This window comes from Saccopteryx leptura, chromosome 8, assembly GCF_036850995.1.
Source record: "Saccopteryx leptura isolate mSacLep1 chromosome 8, mSacLep1_pri_phased_curated, whole genome shotgun sequence".
Taxonomy (NCBI): Eukaryota; Metazoa; Chordata; class Mammalia; order Chiroptera; family Emballonuridae; genus Saccopteryx; species Saccopteryx leptura.
Window position 1 is genome coordinate 53,583,795 of NC_089510.1, and position 14,758 is coordinate 53,598,552.

A 14,758-nucleotide genomic window follows, 5' to 3' on the forward strand; every position below is an offset into this window, starting at 1 on the left:
TCTCTGTCTCTCTCTTCCCCTCCCGCAGCCAAGGCTCCATTGGAGCAAAGATGGCCCGGGCGCTGGGGATGGCTCCTTGGCCTCTGCCCCAGGCGCTAGAGTGGCTCTGGTCGCGGCAGAGTGACCCCCCCCCAAGGGGCAGAGCATCGCCCCCTGGTGGGTAGAGCGTCGCCCCCTGGTGGACAGAGCGTCGCCCCCTGGTGGGCGTGCCAGGTGGATCCCGGTCGGGCGCATGCAGGAGTCTGTCTGACTGTCTCTCCCGGTTTCTAGCTTCAGAAAAATACAAAAAAAAAAAAAAGAGCAACCTCTGTGCTTCAGGATGATGCTCTAACCAACTGAGCTATCCGGCCAGGGCAAGAGATTGTTCTAAATGCACAGTGTCAATAGCCAATTCTATATACCATTGGTGAATGTGTAAATTAGGACAGTTGTTTTGGGGGGCAACTTTGTAATTTGAGTCAGATGCCTTAAGAAGATTTTTATCTATTGATTTAGTAATTCTTACAAAATACTTTTAATATAAAAACTAAATAAAACTTTTTAAAAATCTAATTATAATTATAAGCAAATAAAGGTCTACAAGGATGTTCATTCATCATAATGTTTTTGTAATATAAATACACATGTATATACATATATGCACATGCATGTATATACATATACAGGCACACACAAGTTTGTATCTTGAATATCCATTAATTTGTTGACATTAGTGCACAAGTTCTATGAAGCCATTAAAAAGCATATTTAGTTATATGTCAATTATATCTCAATTAAAATCGTATTTAGAAAAATAGTGTCTTTGAAAAATGCTTGTGATATATTGTTTTAAAAGAGGTAGGCTATAAACAGTACAGGCAGTATAATCTGAAATTTGTTTTTTGAGTACATGTATGAAGAAGACTGAGAGACATGTGACAATGTTAGTAGATTTTTAGAGGTGGCTGGGTTACAGGTGATTTTTATTCTCTTCATATTTTCTATTTTCTTTTATACTCAGGGAGAACATGTTATTTTTTAGCTAGATTTTCTCAGATAGCATATGTGTCCCCTGAGAATTTTTTTTTTAGATTTTATTTATTTATTTTTTACAGAGTCAGAGAGAGGGATAGATAGGGACAGACAGACAGGAGAGAGATGAGAAGCATCAATCATCAGGTTTTTGTTGCGACACCTTAGTTGTTCATTGATTGCTTTCTCATATGTGCCTTGACCGTGGGCCTTCAGCAGACCAAGTAACCCCTTGCTCAAGCCAGCGACCTTGGGTCCAAGCTGATGAGCTTTGCTCAAACCAGATGAGCCCGCGCTCAAGCTGGCGACCTCGGGGTCTTGAACCTGGATCCTCCGCATCCCAGTCCGATGCTCTATCCACTGCGCCACCGCCTGGTTAAGCTCCCCTGAGAATTTTTTTTTTTTTTGTATTTTTCTGAAGCTGGAAACGGGGAGAGACAGTCAGACAGACTCCCGCATGCGCCCGACTGGGATCCACCCAGCACGCCCACCAGGGGGCGACGCTCTGCCCACCAGGGGGCGATGCTCTGCCCCTCCGGGGCATTGCTCTGCCGTGACCAGAGCCACTCTAGTGCCTGGGGCAGAGGCCAAGGAGCCATCCCCAGCGCCTGGGCCATCTTTGCTCCAATGGAGCCTTGGCTGCGGGAGGGGAAGAGAGAGACAGAGAGGACGGGGGGGGGGGGGGAGAAGCAGATGGGCGCTTCTCCTATGTGCCGTGGCCGAGAATCGAACCCGGGTCCCCCGCACGCCAGGCCGACGCTCTACCGCTGAGCCAACCGGCCAGGGCCACTCCCCTGAGAATTTTTAATGGTAACACATCAGATTAAATCAATGATTTAGGAACCTTTGTTCCAGCCAAATTCGAGCTGTTCCCCTTTCGTGGAACTGTACCCCCCCTCTGCCAGGGATGAACCTTGTGTACGTGTGCGTGTTGTGTACGTGTGCGTGTTGGGAAGGCAGAGCAGCCCTGGACCGTGCAGCAGCTTCCCGTTCCCCCGAGGCCAGGAGCGCTGTGTGTGGTGTGGTGGCCCCAACCGTCTGGGATTGAGTGCAACAACCTGGCCACCTGAGCAAAACAACTCTCTCTCTGTTTAAAGAACACAACAGCTTAGACTTAGTACATACAAAACCAGCTGGCTTTCATGCTCCTGCTCCCACCCAACACGAGGAGCCCTATATTTTTGTAGTTTGGTTTGTTTGTACAGAGATGGCGATAAGAAGTCTATATACAATATTTATAACCCGAAAAGATTGAAAGTATTTAACAAGTCCTGAAACTTAGCTCCAGTGGAGCGTCCCAGCCCTTCCCCTCTCCCTTCACCCCGAGGTGAGCACGCTTGTCCCTGCCTCCTAAACAGGAAGTACAGGAGAGAGCTGCAGCCCCCCGTGCAGAGTATTTATAAAGCACAACTTACAAACAGCCAGTGAAATACCTCATGCAGACGGAGATTGTACGCTTGTTCAATAGCAGATACTTTTTTTAAGTGAGAAGAGAGGAGATAGTGAGACAGACCACCATATGTGCCCTGACTGGGATCCATCTGACCAAGACCCACTCAACTGGGATCCACCCGACAACCCCTGTCAGAGGCTGACACTCAGACAAACCAAGCTATCTTCAGCACTGGGGCTGACGCTCAAACCGATCGAGCCACTGGCTGCAAGAGGAAGAGAGGGAGAAGGGGAGAAGAAGAGGAAGAAAAGCAGGTGGTCACTTCTTATGTGTGCCCTGACCGGGACCCGGGGACATCTGCACATTGGGCCAAGGCTCAATCCACTGGGCCAAGCGGCCAGGGCCTCAGTAGCAGATGCTTACTGACTAATTGGTGAATGCAGTTGTGGGAGACTTCCTGGCTGTGGTCAGCTTGGAGCCAGATTTAAAGGGGAAAGTGCTCTAGAACAGGCCTGCTCAGAGTTTAATGCACAGAGTCCCCTGGAGAGCTTGTTAAATGTAGGTTCTGATTCAGCTGATCTGGGAGAGTTCTGAGATGCTGCGTGTCTAACAAGCTCCCAGGGCTTCATGCTACTGCCCCAAGGGCCACACTTGGAGTTGCAAGGATCCAGATCAGCAGAGGTTTATATCACCAGCTGCACATTAGAATCACCTAGGGAGTTTTTTTTTTTTTTTTTGCATTTTTCTGAAGCTGGAAACAGGGAGAGATAGTCAGACAGACTCCCGCATGCGCCCGACCGGGATCCACCCGGCACGCCCACCATGGGGCGAAGCTCTGCCCACCAGGGGGCGATGCTCTGCCCATCCTGGGCGTCGCCATGTTGCGACCAGAGCCACTCTAGCGCCTGGGGCAGAGGCCACAGAGCCATCCCCAGCGCCCGGGCCATCTTTGCTCCAATGGAGCCTTGGCTGCGGGAGGGGAAGAGAGAGACAGAGAGGAAGGCGCGGCGGAGGGGTGGAGAAGCAAATGGGCGCCTCTCCTATGTGCCCTGGCCGGGAATCGAACCCGGGTCCTCCGCACGCTAGGCCGACGCTCTACCGCTGAGCCAACCGGCCAGGGCTCACCTAGGGAGTTTTTAAAAACTACCTGTGCCCAAACTCTAGTCCTGGCCAACTAAGAGCAGGGTCAGCTAACGGGGAGAGCCTCGGTGTGCAGCTGAGGCCTGCCCAGCCCGAGGCAGGGAAGGTAGACTCAGATCCCCGCAGCTCAAGTAATGGCCCACATTGCTCCATGTACTTGTGGTGATGTTCTGGGTCATGGGCCTGGGTGGATTTTCAAGCTGTAGAGGAATGACCCCAGGCACTGTTTTTCACCCAACTTCTGCTTCTAGCATCTGAAGCCCCATTTCGGTGGACGAGGTGATGGAGAAGAGGAAAGAAGATAAAGGAGCAGAAACTTAAAGGAATAGCAAATGGTGGGCGTGTGGAGAGGCTTTTTGAGCCAGTCAGCAGTCTGTTGAAACTCACCCTGGCTGATTTGATTATGGCTAATGCCCAGTGGGCCATGTGCTCTTCACTGTCCCTTTCTTAGGCAGGCTGTGGTCATTATCATGTGGATTTATCTTGGCCTTTCCCCTTGACTTTCTCTCTCCCTGCCTGCTGCCGCCCTGGGCTTCCCCTTACTCACCCCCTTCACTGAGTCTTCCTCTGTGTCTGCCCTCCAGACAAGCATGGTGTCCGTGGAGGGCCTCACGAAGCTGGTGGACCCCTCCCAGCTGACGGAGGAGTTCGACGGCTCCCTGGACTACAACCACGAGGAGTGGATTGAGCTGCGGCTCTCCCTGGAGGAGTTCTTCAACAGCGCTGTGCACCTGCTCTCGCGGCTAGAGGACCTGCAGGAGATGCTGGCCCGGAAGGAGTTCCCCGTGGACGTGGAGGGCTCTCGGAGGCTCATCGACGAGCACACGCAGCTCAAGAAGAAGGTGCTGAAGGCCCCCGTGGAGGAGCTGGACCGAGAGGGGCAGCGGCTGCTGCAGTGCATCCGCTGCAGCGATGGCTTCTCAGGGCGCAACTGCATCCCTGGCAGCGCCGACTTCCAGAGCTTGGTGCCCAAGATCACCAGCCTCCTGGACAAGCTGCACTCCACCCGGCAGCACCTGCACCAGATGTGGCACGTGCGCAAGCTCAAGCTGGACCAGTGCTTCCAGCTGCGGCTCTTTGAGCAGGATGCCGAGAAGGTACGAGGGGAGCCGGCCCGCCTGGGGCTGGGGCTGGGGGAGGGGTGTGGCTCAGCTCTCTGGGAAACTGGGCGAGGCTGCTAGTCCAGCTTCTGATTAGTGACAGTGCTTTGGTGGAAAGCTTTTTTTTTTTTTTTAAATGCTTCCTGGTTTTAGCTGGTACACATTTATTTCAATCTAATATTTGGCCATTGACCACTGACTTTTTAAATCTCTCCTTATATAGTGTTTATTATGCATCGGGCATCATTCTAAGCACTGGAATATTAATTAATTCATTTTAATCCTCTCAAGTCCTATAAAGGAGGTGTATTATCATTATCCCATTTTACAGATGCAAACACTGAGAGGCTAAATAAGTGGGCCAAACAAGGCAGTGCAGTGCAGCTGCAGAGGCCATGCTTTTCCTCACAGCTGGACGCTGCCCCTCTCAGGACATGTGGTGAGTGGTTCGAGCCAGCTGAGCAACAGGAATAACAATACTGGGAGCAGCACAGCAGCCTGACCCGCTGATGATCGCCGCGCAGTGTCCTTGACTGTTGACAAAACATTGCAGACGCAGGGCCACCGGGCCGTGTTCAATCTGCCAGCTTCCCCAGCCTTTGAGGGGCATGCTGGTGTTTCTGCTGAAGTGCCTGGGAATTGGGTGCCCCTCGATCTGGGGGCTACCGTGGCAGACGGCGTGTGAACCCAGCTTCTTTCCGTGTGGAGTGCAGGCTCTTTCTGCCGCCCCGCGTCTTTCTGAGGGTTTTCCTCAGCGCTCAGCACTTACGCAAGGCCCTAGTGTTTCCAGCAGTGAGTTTTCATAGCCTTCCGCTTATCAGGGGAGATATGAGAGAGTGGAAAAGAAAAATGTATCACATATCGCCTCTTCGCTGAGAACACACAGGTATCTTCTCTAGGTTCTTTCCAAGCCAAAGAGGAGAGATTGCCATTATATGTGCTTTCGGGGGAGTGAAATGGGCTCTCCTCCTCTCAGTTTTCTAGAAATAACTTATATTGAAATGCACAATACTACTCTACAATCTCTTAGTAGCCGGTGAATTTTACAGTGTCTCCTATAATGGCTTTGTGTCTCATATTGAAAATGTCTCTAGATATTTTGAAGTGATGAAATCAGGATATAGAGCTATACAGCGATGACCCCAATTAAGGCGCGCGTGCCGGCAGAGGTACAACTGGGAGAAAACTCAGCACAATGTTAATAGTTTTGATTTCTAGGGGTCAGGCTTATGGTTTATTTTAATTTCTTTGTATAAATTTTATGTATTTTCCGATCTCTTATCATTTATAATCAGAAGAAAATCAGCACATGTACTTGTAAAGAATGCATAGCCCCTTTCTATAGCAGAACTTTTGAACATCATTTAAGCTTGTAAGGGACAGGGGAAGGGGTTTCTTGCATAAACTGAGGAGTTGCATAGTCTCCCCGGACCTTCCTGAGGGCAGTTTGCCCAGTGGTCTGGCAGTCTTGGTCTGACCCTTGCCTGCTCTGGGAAGGGCCACTTGGAATACACAGAATCCTGTCACTGTTCACCAAGTGATGAGATAGCCTGTCAGCAGCCAGCTTCTGTGTGAAGCCAGGAGCTGGGACTTTGGCTCCTGACTAGTGTTAGAGAAGTTTGGAACATCTCCTGTTTACTTGGAATCTCTTCTGCTCTGGGATAGGGAACCTGCTTTGCATCCTGGCCTAGGTGACCATTTCAGTGATCCAGGGACAGAAGGAGAGGCAGGGGACTGAGGTCTGCCGAGATATATGTTAGAGTTTGAGGCACTTCCCAGCATCCCTGAAGTACAAAGAGATAGGGACTCTGCATAAGGCACAGATAGTGCCTGTCTCACAAACAAAACAAACCACACGCCTCCAGCACCCAGACGACCCTGGTGGGGAAGGCTGACATAGATTCCAACAGGTGCCGGTCAGCCAAGCAGTAACTGCTGCCACACGCATCCTCTCAGCTCCTGCTCCCAAGAATCACGTGGTGTGTGACCATCCCTCTTTCACAGCTGAGGAAGTGGGGGCTCAGAGAGAGGAGGTGGCTGGCCCAGGACCACCCTGCCAGTTAGACAGAGCCAGTGTTTTGTCTCCACAGCCCACCCAAGCTCTTATCCAATATCCGTACTGTCCTCGGCCCTATGCCTCTGCCTCCTGCTCCCACTGAGCACTGCTTGTTAGCCCCTGGCCCCTGGCCCAGGCCCTGATGACTCTCGGGAAGATCTCAGATCCCACATGCTAATGCTCACCCAACAGCAGAGCCTCCACCATTAGTGGAAGCCAATGGACCTCTTCTCAGAATAATATTTGCAAATGTACAAAATAATATATGTAGGCTTGGAAAATAATTATTGAAATATGGTTAACAGTTTTTTTAAAAAAATAACAGTAATGTATGTACTTGTTTAGAAACATGTTAAATAATAAAATCTACTTAAAGTCTCACGACTGCCACAGTTTTGAAGGAGCGATGAGCATAAGTGGTATTCTGGGGCAGCCACCCTGATGGGATATGAAACTATGTATTTGTCAGAGGCACGAGTCTTGCTGACAGTCATGTCGCTTGGTGCCTGCATTCATAATTGAAGAGAATGCTCTATTTCAGGTAGAGCTCAGTGAAAATGAAAGCATGTTTTTCCCCCATCCAAGTACATGATCCCTGAATCCGCTACTCTAAGCTTCGGTTCCTGTACCACGGTGTGCACCCGTGCCTTAGAGAGAGAGAGAGAGAGAGAGAGAGAGAGAGAGAGAGAGAGAGAATGTGTGTGTGTGACAGAGGGGAAGGCAGAGAATATCGAAAACAAAACAAGGACTGAGAGGATGACGGGAAGAGAGCAGCCCGGGAATGTTTTGATGCTGAGTCAGTGGTGAGAATGCTCTCAGGCTTGACCCAGCCGCCGCAGAAAATGTGCTGGGTATGGGGAAGGGGAGAAAAACAGCCTTTTTAAGTTACTTCAACATTAATTTAAAATATCTGTGCGTGTGGAATGAAGTGTCTCAGCTCTCGACTTATTTAGTATTTTTGAAAGGGGGCGGGGAGGGTGGCGGTCTGGGTGAGGGTTGTGTGTTAGATCCACATCTAAACAAGGGCCTGAGGAAATAGTTACTGCGTGAGCCACGTCTGAGCCTCCTTTCTGATGGGAGGCTTGTCGGAGGGCTCTGATTCCGGATCTGGGAAGCTCTTGGCGATCAGAGGAGTCTGGTGATCGCCCAGCTTCTATTTTCGTTAAGGGGGTGGGCACAGCATCTCCACTCTGGCCCTGTGGGTGACGGCTTGTTTCCCGGGGCTCGAACAACCGGCAGCTCCCCACTTAGCAGCTGGCCTTGGAGAGTATAGCCACTGCCTCTCACCACCTTCCCCTGCACTCTTTGTCTTGGAAGGAGTCTGTTCCACAGATAACTCACAAAGCTGGCCCTGTTCATTTAATATGGGAGCAGCTGCCATGAGCCCAAAACAAGGTACTTGGATAAAGACGAGTGGGCCAGAATTTTTGCCCTGGAGCAGCAAGCGGTCCTAGACTCATATTATTATTATTTATGTCTGCTGTGTGCAGCCCACTGTCCTAGGCACAGCCTTGGCAATGGAGGCGTGTTTAGGGACTGGGGTGTATTGCAGCTCGGGAATGACTGGAAGGCCTTACTGAGCAGTTGGTGGGAGCGCTGGATAATTCAGAGATAATTCAAATAACACTCATGCGTCTCGTGGGAAGACGAACTCTGCTGCCTCGACCCTGTGCTGTCTGGTCTCTAACGGATGCACCTGCCCTCCCTGTGTCCACTGAGCACAGGCTGGGGCGCCCTCCTTAGCCAGGCGCAGAGGATGGCTCCCTCTGCAGTCCTGCTTCACAGCACCCTGGGCAGCGTGGGTCTGGTAGTCACACCCCATTCCCAGGGAGAAAGGAGGCCTCTTTCCCATTAGGGGCCAATTTGGGGTATTAAGGGTCATTAAATAGACTCATTGCAGATGGCCCCATGGAAAAGGGATGGGTGCTACTCAGTGAAGGATCTTCTCTAGCCCCCCCCCTTTCTTGGGGGCCTAGGACTCCTGAGAATGGTGCAACTAGGAGAGACCCTGATGTAGAAAAGTCTACCTCCCATGCACTATAGAAAACCCAGCATTGTCATCCTGGTGACAGCCGGGTGACCTCACTGTGCCCATCTAAGTGCTCATGCCAATGATAAGTATCAGAAAATGCTGAAGCGGCCGCACCACCTGTCTTCTTATCTGGGGAAGGTCTTCCAGGCTTTACAGGGAAGAAGTACTTAGAAGGGCTCCAAAACATAACTAGACTTAACTGATGGAGAAACCTTTGTCTACTTTGCTTTTGAATAAAAGAGGCTATACTAATGTCTGTCTGCCCAGGAGACCCATATCCTAGTCTGGCCCAATGTCATTTCAGAAGAATATTCCCACTTCTGTGGAAGAATCCCCCCAAAGTGAACAGAGCTATTCAGTGGGTCTTCCAGTGTTGGCGTTGTACTTATTGCCAGTTTATGCAGCATTTGTTTCGTATGTAAACCCGTGCTTGAGACACACCCACAACAAGATATTTATCACCACACTGGGAGGGTATCTAGGGCCCACCTCCTCCGAGACAAGGTATCTGTCCAGATGGGGACTTCTCATTTGCCTGGAGGAGACTGGCCCACCGCACCGCCTATGGGAAAGCTCCCTTTGAAGAACCCCATTTCAAGTGCCTTTCTGCATATTCATCTTTGCATGAGGAAGTTCTGTTCACCCTTGGGTGCCATGTTCATGCTGAAATGGAGCTATGTGAGTGGGGCTTTTGATTTGTCCCGAGGTGTCACTTATGGTTGGGAAACCTTAGGTACATCTTTGATCTCTGCCCCCCAATTATATTCCCAACAAAGCGAAGACGAAGAATTTGGACTGGCTCAGGGACTTTTCACTTTTCTTCTGCCTCCACATGCACTGTTCTCATGTACAATACTCTCTCTTTGCAAAAACACCTTTCAGCGGGAGAAGTGGGGTTGCAGGCCATGTGTGTGGGCCTGGTGGTGGAGGCAGTGGCCGTGGTGGTGGGGAAGAGACTTTAAGGGGACACACCAGCACTTCTGGGTTGTTTTATAAAGACCCCCGCCGTCACCCCACCAAGTGCGTCCTGCCGTTCCTCCTCCTTTGAGACTTGCTGCACTAAATGATACCTGAGCCCCTTTATAGCTCAACAATTCTGTAACAGTATTTGCCTTTTGGCTGTTCATTCTCCCTGTATGTCTATAGGAGGCTTTTTTTCAGGGTTGTCACCTTGGGTGATGAAGGAAAATAAGAAACTTTTCTTAGTAAATAGAATCATAATCTGTTGAGTTCTTTTCCTGCTTTAAAAACAAAAACAAAACAAAAAAACGCCCACGCTGCTGCCCCGAGCTGTTCTGAGAATCGAATGGGATGGTGTATATGGAAGTGCCCGGCACCGTGCCCAGCCCAGCACGCTGCTCCCGGGATGGGCTTCCCTCCCCCCGCCCTGCAGTGTTTCAGTCATGACTTACTCTCCAGTCATCTGGCGCCTGCTGAGATCATGCAGTGTCATTGATGCTATCGTCCAAATGAACTTGTTTCAAATAATTGTCAGGGATCCCTAATGGAACAAAACCAAGAACTGAGCTTTGAGAGAAGTTGGCAATTATGATTTAGGTTTCTGGATGCCCCCAAAGGTCACTAGGTTGTGTGGTGTCCCTGGGTGGAACACCAGAGATGAGCACCCAGATCAAGTTGGGGTCACATTTGATGGGTCTGAGTTGGGGGAGGTGCTGCTGGGTAAGGTCTCTGGGAAAACAGTGTCTGTCCTTGAAGCAGCCTCAGAGAAAGCGATTCTTCTCAGGGGGGTGTGGTTGCCTCTCCCAGGCACCAGGTGCTGCTGCTGCTGGTCCAGGGACTACATGCTTGGGAACCACTGCTCTGTCCTCAGGTTTGGCGATGCCTAATAATTCCAGGCCAACCGAAAGGAATGGAGTAGATTTTCCCTTGGTTCTCTCCTGAGTAACTATGCTCCGCTGAGGCTCCAGACAAGATCCTGGGCTGAGAGAAGATGAACTAGATGACTTTCTACTTGCTAATTCCTTGACATTTTTTATTATTAAGTGAGAAGCAGGGGGGCAGGGAGGCAGAGAGCCAGACTCCCACATGTGCCCCAACCGGGATTCACCCGGGAAGCCCCCTACAGGGTGATGCTCTGCCCATCTGGGGTCACTGCCCCACTGCTTGGCAGCTGAGCTATTTCAGCACCTGAGGACCTGAGGTGGAGGCTGTGGAGGCCATGGAGTCATCCTCAGCATCTGGGGCCATCTTGCTCGAACCATTCGAGCCATAGCTGCAGGAAGAGGAGAAAAAGAGAGAGGGAGGAGGGGTAGAGAAGCAGATGGTCCCTTCTTCTGTGTGCTCTGACAGTAATTGAACTTGAGACTTCCACATGCCGGGCTGATGTTCTGCTGCTGAGCCAACCAGCCAGGGCTTCCTTGACATTTTGAACCTTGCTAAAATGGTTACTTTTCTGTGTGTGTGTGTGTGTGTGTGTGTGTGTGTGTGTGTGTGTGTGTGTGTGAGTGTGTTGTTGGTTGGGCATTTAGGCTATCTAAAAAGATATGACCAAATCTTGCAGAGTAGGATGGATTCACAGCTCAGCTCTTCTGTTCCTTTCGGGGTATGAAATAAGAGTGGGCATTAGGGGAATAAGTTTTGGGAACTTCGGAGACACCTGTCACTCTGCTTTGCATTATAGCTAAGAGTGTATTTGTTTTAGTCTCCTGCAAACTTGGGGACAGAAACACTTCCTACAGTCCATCTAAGAAATATGTCTATGCATGGTGATGTTATTGGGTATCTATGCAAACAAAATAATGTTACTTTCCGGCTACTCACTGTGAGAAAGTATTTACAGGGCCCATAGGGTGGAGGGCATATCGTGGTGGGCAGCAGGGCACCGTGCTGAGGGTTATGTGCTTATTGTTTTGCTGTTTGTATGTCCTGTTAACCACATTAGCAATTCAGGATATCCCCAGGATGCCATGTCACTGGGCAAAGTATCCCCTGCTGTTTCCTACCCTCTCCCTCCAAGGCACAAACAGTTCTGGTCACTCCTTAGGGCCCAAAGTAGGACCCAAAGTCTCATCTTGCCTGGGGTGGCGAGAACCTGTGGGGCCAGTTGCAGAGAAACTACACTGCCTCCCCTTCCTGCTGGCCCCTGGCCCATGGCCTCTTCACTTCACGGCCCAACCCCATGCCTCCCAAGCCAGCAGTGAGCTTGCCCCTTCCTGCTGGCCCCTGGCCCACGGCCTCTTCACTTCACGGCCCAACCCCACGCCTCCCAAGCCGGCAGTGAGCTTGCCCCTTCCTGCTGGCCCCTGGCCCATGGCCTCTTCACTTCACGGCCCAACCCCATGCCTCCCAAGCCAGCAGTGAGCTTGCCCCTTCCTGCTGGCCCCTGGCCCACGGCCTCTTCACTTCACGGCCCAACCCCACGTCTCCCAAGCCGGCAGTGAGCTTGGTTCAGAGTCATTTGTCAAACTGAAGTGCCATTGTAGTAATTATAATAAATAGTATTTTTTTTGAATGTCAGTTTTTAAAATGTTCTCACACTTCTGGCCTTAAGAGATTTTCTGGTCCAGCCCTTCCTTTTACGTAGAAAACTTTGACCCACCCAAAGTCATCCATCATGGTGGGTCATCGTTTGGTCTCCCACATGCTTCGTGTGGCAAGCATGAGTGTGTCATTTTCCAGGTTGGAAAGCTGAGACTTGGTGAGTTTGGGAGGTGCGCTTGGGATAGAGACAGGTAGACAGCACAGGAAGGTAAGTCTTCTGCTCTGAGGCTGCCGCCCCCAACCCCCAACACACACACACCACCCCCCACCCCTGATCTTGCTCTACCGGAGAAAAGCGTACATGCCAGCAACCTAGGAGGTAGCTAGAGGGGCTGGGGAGAAAGGGAGGGTGGCGTCAGCTGACCTGGGTCCCAGCTGTGGCTGTGGGGCGTGCCAACAAGTCTCTATGATTCAGTTGCCTGAGCCCTTTGTGTTGGGGGGGGGGGGTTCAAAGAGCTGTGACCTTTGGGAGCAGCCAGAAAGGCAAGGTTTTTATGGTCAGTTTGTAATTTCCTGCTTTTGGGGGGAGAAAGGCTCCGGTGCCCTCTCCTGCCCTCCCTCCTCCTACTGGGACCAAAACCAGCACCCCCTCCAGCCCCGCCGACTGGGCTCAGGGCGAGGAAGTGTGTCTGTGTTCCACCCCAACTCAGGACACCGTGTCCTGTATTATTTCCAGCCTGCAGATCCTGGGAATCTCTGCTTACTTTTTCTCATTTCCTCCCCTTGAACATTAGAAACGTTAGATTCCAAAAATAATCCAAGTCACAATGTTCTGCAGGCTGCATGTGTGAGTGTTTTCTCCCAAAGCTGTTTTTCTCCTTACGTCCTTTCTCCCCCTGCTTTCTCCCTGGCCTGCACTTTCAGCCCTACTGTCTGCTGGTCGCCAGGCCTGCACCGGGGGTGTGGGTGTGGGTGTGGGAGCCACAGGAGGAAGGAGCGCCAGGCACGGGAGGCCTGGCTCCCTCTCAGGTCTCTCACGAGGGCTACAGGGGTCAAGGCCTGAACTGTTGTATGTGAATGGCCTGCATCTGTGGCCTCTACTTCTGAATGGACCCCATAGAACTGTGCTCCCCGTGGTTAGCCCTCATAACCGAGAACGTGAACACTATGTTAACAATACTTTGCAGAATCCAAGTTGTCACACGACTCTGTCCACAGCAGTTTAGGAGAGCTAGGAATAGTAGGTGCTGATTAGTGATGGAGTTGTTGGAGGCACAACTGAGAAATATTCATTTGTCAATAGACCTTGAGTGTCTACTATGTGTCAGGTGATCGGCTAGAAGCTGGGAACCGTGTCTCCCAACCCCCAGCTCTGGATGGGGGCTGGAAATAGTGTAGGGAAAAACCAGTCTCAGTGTTGATGTGATTCGGACACCTTGTGAGAAAAAGACAGCTTAGAACTAGTAACCACTCCAGGGGTTAGACCCTGGTTAGACATCAAGGTCTCTGTTCCTTCCTTGGCAGGAGTTAGGTTTGGGGGGGGCTAGAGCATATGGGGGACAGAGTGGGGAGTTAGTCCAAGAAAAAAGAAAGCCTGTCAGCTCCGCCCAGGAGGGGAAGTGGAGGGAGTGTCTTGCGTCCCTTTTTGAAGAATGAAAGACAAAAAACAGGCCCTGGCTGGTTGGCTCAGCGGTAGAGTGTCGGCCTGGCGTGCGGGGGACCCGGGTTTGATTCCCGGCCAGGGCACATAGGAGAAGCGCCCATTTGCTTCTCCACCCCCACCCCCCTCCTTCCTCTCTGTCTCTCTCTTCCCCTCCCGCAGCAAAGGCTCCATTGGAGCAAAGATGGCCCGGACGCTGGGGATGGCTCCTTGGCCTCTGCCCCAGGCGCTAGAGTGGCTCTGGTCTCGGCAGAGCGACGCCCCGGAGGGGCAGAGCATCGCCCCCTGGTGGGCAGAGCGTTGCCCCTGGTGGGCGTGCTGGGTGGATCCCAGTCGGGCGCATGCGGGAGTCTGTCTGACTGTCTCTCCCCGTTTCCAGCTTCAGAAAAGTACAAAAAAAAGAAAGACAAAAAACAAATCGAATCTCCAGGGGAGTGGGCTTTTTCAAGATTCCTTTCTAGGCATTTACTTTGAAGAACTCACCTACCTCTTTCCCTTCACCTTCTGCCGCACCCACTGCACCCCTTCTCCTTCTCCACTGTGACCTGTCTTCCCCTTGACCTTGCACCTCCTACAGCCTGTGCTTCCCACCCTTTCGCGCATCCATTCTCTGCACCAGCTTCCCTTCTGTGTCCTGCTTCCCTCCTGGGTGGAGCTACAGGAGAGCCGGAGCGTGGGTCAGGCCTCTCTGGGAGGGCGGGCAGCACACAGGCCAAAGCATGGGTCAGGCCTCTCTGGGAGGGCGGGCAGCACACAGGCCAAAAGTGCCAGCAAGGCTTCTAGAAGGAGTACTGACTTAGCATCACAGAGGCCTGGGTTTGAATCCCAGCGCAGTCATTCCCTCGCTGACAGGCTGTCTGTGGCCGGTTTACCTTCTCTGAGCAGTATTTTTTTTATCTGTAAAATGTAGACTTTAATGCTTGTC

The 14,758-nt window shown here is 51.3% G+C and overlaps 1 protein-coding gene across 8 annotated transcripts in view; it reads left to right on the forward strand.

Annotated features, from left to right (window-relative positions):
- LOC136379840 (kalirin) overlaps positions 1 to 14,758 on the forward strand; it is a 635,535-nt gene that overhangs the window by 251,400 nt on the left and 369,377 nt on the right. For all 8 annotated transcript variants that reach the window (XR_010746806.1, XM_066347435.1, XM_066347437.1 and 5 more), the window contains exon 5: positions 4,129 to 4,641. Coding sequence is in view for 7 of the 8 variants with exons in the window: in XM_066347435.1 (XP_066203532.1) it covers positions 4,129 to 4,641 (513 nt within the window). In the remaining variant the exon portion in view is untranslated. The remainder of the gene's footprint in view (positions 1 to 4,128; positions 4,642 to 14,758) is intronic.